This window comes from Salvia miltiorrhiza, chromosome 1 (genome assembly GCF_028751815.1).
Source record: "Salvia miltiorrhiza cultivar Shanhuang (shh) chromosome 1, IMPLAD_Smil_shh, whole genome shotgun sequence".
Lineage (NCBI taxonomy): Eukaryota > Viridiplantae > Streptophyta > Magnoliopsida > Lamiales > Lamiaceae > Salvia > Salvia miltiorrhiza.
Window position 1 is genome coordinate 49,319,092 of NC_080387.1, and position 6,000 is coordinate 49,325,091.

Genomic DNA, 6,000 nt, shown 5'->3' on the forward strand with positions numbered 1-6,000 from the left:
AAAAAATCAAAAAGTAACAAAATGGCGTCATAATGAACCAAAATTTCAGAATCCGCACATCTCATTAAAAATTTCAGAAATTTTAAAATCTCCCTCATTTTTTAGTTTGGGCAGAAAGTTAAGCCCTTTATAAATAGGGCATACATTTCAGATCATTTACACAAAGCTAACTTCTAAAATCAAAAGAAAAACTACAATGGCTAGAAAAAAGGATCTTTCTTCCTTTGAGAGATCAGCCATTCTCCAATTCCCTCTTGAAGGGAGCAAAAACGGCAAACCGGGCAGAGGGAAGCTCACTGCAGAGGTGCAAAAGTGGAAGAGTTCACGACGAACCATTAGTCAACTTTGGGCAGCTGCAAAAAAGCAAAATGATCATGGTGAGGTAATTAGTTGTTTGAGTAAAAAACCTTCAACACCAAGAAGAAAACGTGTAGAAATTGATTTAGGATTGATTGCTAGCATAGACTTGACAAAAAAATCTACAATTAGAAAGCTAGCATGTGGGATTGGATGCAGTAAAACCACAGTTGGTAGGTGGATTCAATTTGGGCTGATCAGGGCTCATACAAATGCAATTAAGCCTGATCTTACGGCTCCAAACAAGTTGCTTAGGCTACGATTTTCCTTAGAAGCTCTGGAATGGAATAGGATTGTTAGGAGTTTGTCATTTAAAACCATGCACAACACATTCCACATTGATGAAAAGTGGTTCTACATCACAAAAACATCACAAAGGTTCTACCTCACCCCTGAAAAGACAGAACCACATAGGACATGCAAGAGCAAAAAGTTCATCCAAAAAGTGATGTTCATGTGTGTTGTGTGTCGACCAGTGTTTGGTGATGATGGCAGCTGCTTGTTTGATGGGAAGATTGGAATATTTCCATTCACAGAATTAGTGCCGGCTAAAAGAAAAGGTAAAAAAAGGGATGCAGGGACAATAGAGCTCAAGCCCATACAAAGCATCACCAAAGAAGTTGTGAAAGATTGCTTTATCAACCAGGTACAAAGGCTGATTGAAATCTGCCCTAAATGAAACAATACCATGTACCAAATTCATTTAGTTTCTTTGTATGCTTAGTTAATGCAGTGGCAGTTTGGAATCCTATGTTTTAAAGTCTGAATGCATTCTTTTTAAAAAAACATATTGTTACTGCTATTCAAGAAAAATGGCCAGCAAATGCTAGCAAACATACAACAAGATAATGCTAGTCCTCACATACAAGACTCAGACCCAGATTTCAGAGTTGTAGCTTCAGCAGATGGTTTTGATATTCATTTGATAAATCAACCACCAAACTCACCAGATACAAACATCAATGATCTGGGGTGGTTTAGGGCAATACAGTCCCTACAAACTGAATCAATTTGTAACAGTGTGGGTGATCTTGTGAATGCAGTCATTAATTCATTCAATGAATTAAGTCCAAACACTTTGAACAAAGTGTTTTTGAGCTTACAGAGTTGCATGATTAAAATTCTGAAAGTTAAAGGGAGGAATAGCTACAAAATTCCTCATATGAGGAAGAATGCACTAATTAGGCAGGATATGCTCTCATTGAATCTCCAAGTTCCAAGTGAACTTGTTAGGGAATGCATATCCTACCTAATTGACAATGGAGCATTATCAATTAGTGATACACTAATGCAAGTGTTAGGAGTGCATGCAGGATGTACAAATGAGCTTGAGGTGATGGTGCATCACCTTCAAATTCAAGGAAATGAAGTAATGTGAAAAAGAAAGAAACGTTTTGCAATGAAGAGCAGTGGAGAATGTGATGTGTTGAAGAAAAGTGATGAAGAATGACTGATTTTGTAAGTAAAAACTGTGAAGGTTTGCATTTTGTAAATGAACTGCTCTAAATGATTGAAAATTGTGAATGATTTCTTTTGTAAATGATCTGCTCTAAATCATTCAAAAGTGTGAATGATTTCATTTTGTAAATGAATGTTGAGCTAAATGAATGAAAAGATGAATGTTGGTTTCACTACAAAAAAAAGTTTCATTAGTGACATGAGGTTTGGTAGCTATTATGTGTGTCACAAAAATTAGTGACATTTGATGATATAGCTAATCACTAATAGTTACACTTTCAAACGCCACTAATTTTTATGACACAAATATTAGCTACCAAGCCTCATGTCACTAATAAGAACTTTTTTTGTAGTGTTTCATTTTGTAAATGAATGAATGAATAAGCAACAACAAACAGCAGCCAACAACACCAAATCAAACCAACATACAACAGCCAAGCCAAATCAAACCAACAAATAGCAGCCAACAACACCAAATCAGACCAACAACAGATACAATCAGTAGCAAACATCAAACACCAACAATCCCAAATCAAACTAGACATAAGGACACCAAACCATAAGAACAGGGAAACCATTAAGAATCAGTAAATTTTCATCTCATTCAAAAGAAAAGCAATCATAGATTTTGCCAAAAATAGGGACCTAATGTATGAGCATTAAATCATCATTTCAGACCTACATAAACACACATAACACATAGTACAATCACTGCAAATCCCACATGCAACAGCCTGAATTCGGATCATGGAGAGCAAATTAGGGATTAGGACATATCTCACCAGAAAAAGGCAGGAAGCAGGATTTTTAACATCGCCAACTCGCTGTCACCCATTTCTCTGTGTTGCCAATTTTTCTCACAAAGAAAAAATGAATCGGGGTAAGCATCACAATCGGAGACCATAGGAGTAATGATAGGGCCTTTACCTTGTTGGGCTAAAGCCAGGCGAGCCCGTTCTCTGCATCAATCTTCGATCACCTTGACCTCAATTCATGTATGTAACGAACTCATTCATTCCCAATCGTAAGAATCGTCGTAGTCTCTCGACATTCTTTCGATTAAATCCCTTAGACTTTGGATATAAACTCACAGAGAAATGCGGCGACAGGCGGAAGACGAAAAGAGAGAGATTTTGTTTTGGGTAAGGGTTTACATCACCGGGATTTTTCTATCGGGGACGATAGTGGAGGCCAAATTGGTGAGAGACGAACACAAAGGGGGACGACGGCTTACACCCTAACAAGGCGACGAGGGGCGGCAGGCGAAGAGATAGAGGTTTCAGGCGAAGAGAGTCAAATTTAGGGTTTCGGATTTGAGAGAGAGAGAGAGCAACGGACATGTGCATGAATTAAAATGGAATGGAGTGAACAAGACGGTTCCAATTCAGATGAGAGAGAGACACACACACACATTTTTTTTAAGTTGTTTTAATTAGGCTTTTAATTGGGGTTTTAATTAACTTTAATCACTCCCTTATTTTTTCCAAAATAGGAAACGTGTCATCAATAGCGGGACAACCCAAAAAAGAAAACATGCCATTATTAACGGAATGGAGGGAGTATATGAAAAATGCCCTACTTAATAAATTTAAGCATTTTATGCCCTAATTATGTGAATTACCTATTTTACCATTTGATGTTGATGAGTTTGCTTGATTTTCTGTGAAAGTCTTATACATTTGACCGATTTGTTGATCGATTTAACAGCTGTCAGTCATAAAAGTTAACGATTTGACAGCTATCAGTCAAGAGTACATATGATCGGTGGGTGGCTAGATTATGTGTCCGCCCGAACGGACACATAATTTTACCTGCCGGTAGAGCTGGCAAAATGGGTCCGGCCCGCCTGTATTTAGGGTTGGGCTGGGCTGTACAAAATGTAGGCCCAAAAAAACCCGAGCCTAAAAAGCCTGCCCAATCAGCCCGCCGGGCTAATCGGGCCAGAGGCTAAAAAGCCCGCCAGGTTGAATTTTTAAAATATATTTTTATTAATTTAATTATTATTAAATATTCTATTTTTAATTTTAATATACTAAAATTTGAGGAAATTCTATTATTGAAATTTGAAATTGGGCAATATTCTTTTTGAGGAAATTCTATTATTGAAATTTGAAATTGGGGGACATAGTGATTGGTATTCATTTCGCAGGTTAGAGAAATAGTTTGTAAAATCAATATATTATTAATATAATTTGTAGTGTTCAGAATTTCATATTTTTTTCATTCGTTCATCATTTTTTGTGCTTTCCTTGTGCATTATTGTTGGATTATGAAATGAGTTCGATTTATTAAATTATCATATAAATGATTTGATAAAATAAAATGTTGATGTCTGTGTTCCCACATTTGAAATAGCCGATTGGGGAGAGTTGAAAATTCCCACATTTAAAATGAGTAACAAGTGAGTATAAATGAGAAATTTCTAATTTCTTTGCTTATCTTGTTGTCGATTGTAGTAGACAAGTAGGATTTTATATTTCTATTTTGTCTATAATTATTATATGGATTTATTTTAGTTTATTTAATTTTTTGTAAAAAAAATAGGATTTAGTGAAAAAAAAAATCATTGGGCGGGTTTGGCCCGGTCGAGGCTGGGCTGGGCCTGAAAATTGGCAGCTCGGTCGATTTCGGGCCGGGGGTAAATCTCAAAAGCCCAGTGGGTCGGGCCGGGCCGGCCCTACCTGCCTATTTTGCCAGCTCTACCTGCCGGACACATGATCTAGCCATCCAAATCATGTGTCCGGCCGATAAAATCATGTGTCTGCCCTGTGAAATTATGTGTCCGCTCCACTGGTCATATGTACTCTTGACTGATAGCTGTCAAATCGTTGACTTTTATGAGTGATAATTGTCAACAAATTAGTCAAATGTGTAAGACTTTCACAAAAAATAAGCAAACCCATCAAATCAAATACTCCCTCCCTCCGCCAAGATTATGGCAATTTGCTTGGGCACGAGATTTAATAAAATTGGTGATGATTTTGATGTAGTGGAGAAAGGGTCCCACCACTTTATGAGATGAGTGGTTGAGATTGAATTTTTAGTGGTTTTTTTGTAAATAAAGAGTGTTCGTAAGGATAAACTATTAAAGAGGATGGTGGGATCATTGCCATAAGAGGAAAGTGACATAATCTTGGCGGACGAAGTGAGTAGTATTTACAGAAGTGTTAATAGGCAAAAATGCCTAGTTCCTTAAGTTTTTTTTTGTAAAAATGCCCTAAGTTATCATACAAAGCATTGTATGCCTTAATTATTTGAAGTACCTATTTACTCTTTGATGTTGATGGGTTTGCTTGATTTTTTGTGAAAGTCTTATACATTTGACCGATTTGACAGCCACCAGTCATAAAAGTCAACGATTTGACAACTATCAGTCAAGAGTACATATGACCGGTGGGTGATTAGATCATGTGTCCGCCTGGCCGGACACATGATTTTACCGGACTGACACATGATTTTATCGGTCGGACACATGATCTGCCATGTGTCCGCCCGGGCGGACACATGATCTAGCCACCCATCGTTCATATGTATTCTTGACTGATAGCTGTCAAATCGTTGACTTTTATGACTGATAGCTGTCAAATCGGTCAAATGTGTAAGACTTTCAAAGAACACCAAGCAAACTCATCAAATTAAAGGGTATTTAAAGAATAGGGCATAAAATACTTATGTTTATAAAAGAGGTCATTTTTACTATAGAACTTAAGAAATATGACATTTTAAATTTTCACTCTTTAAAGAATATGCCATAAAATGCTTATGTTTATAAAAGAGAGCATTTTTCACATATAACTTAAAGAATTTGACATTTTAAATTTTGACTCTATAAATATTGCCGTACATATTATGTCAATCTTTTTCCCATTAAAATAACGTTTTCCCTTTATTTCAGGATATGGTAGTGAATGACCAATTTTGAATTTTTTTAATATGATTTAAATAATTTATTTTTTAAATATCCTGAATTTTCCAAATTTATTTAATTTTACCTCACATCAAAATTTCCAACATCAAATACCTAGACTAGACTCATTCGTAAATATGTTGCTCGCGTATGAGCTTTTATTATTTAGACATTCCAACTCAAAAAACATGCTTTACAAGTGATCAACCTAATTATTTATCTGAACTTCAATTTTTTATACGGGATAATATTCAAAAAATTACAATGTCTAAAAAAAT

General features: G+C 36.0%; 1 protein-coding gene across 1 annotated transcript; it reads left to right on the plus strand.

Annotated features, from left to right (window-relative positions):
• Window positions 1–196: 196 nt before the first annotated feature.
• Window positions 197–1,735, plus strand: LOC131009299 (uncharacterized). The gene is made up of 2 exons (XM_057936599.1): window positions 197–1,003; window positions 1,166–1,735. Exons 1-2 carry the CDS (start codon window positions 197–199, stop codon window positions 1,733–1,735), a joined length of 1,377 nt encoding a protein of 458 aa, XP_057792582.1.
• Window positions 1,736–6,000: the final 4,265 nt, after the last annotated feature.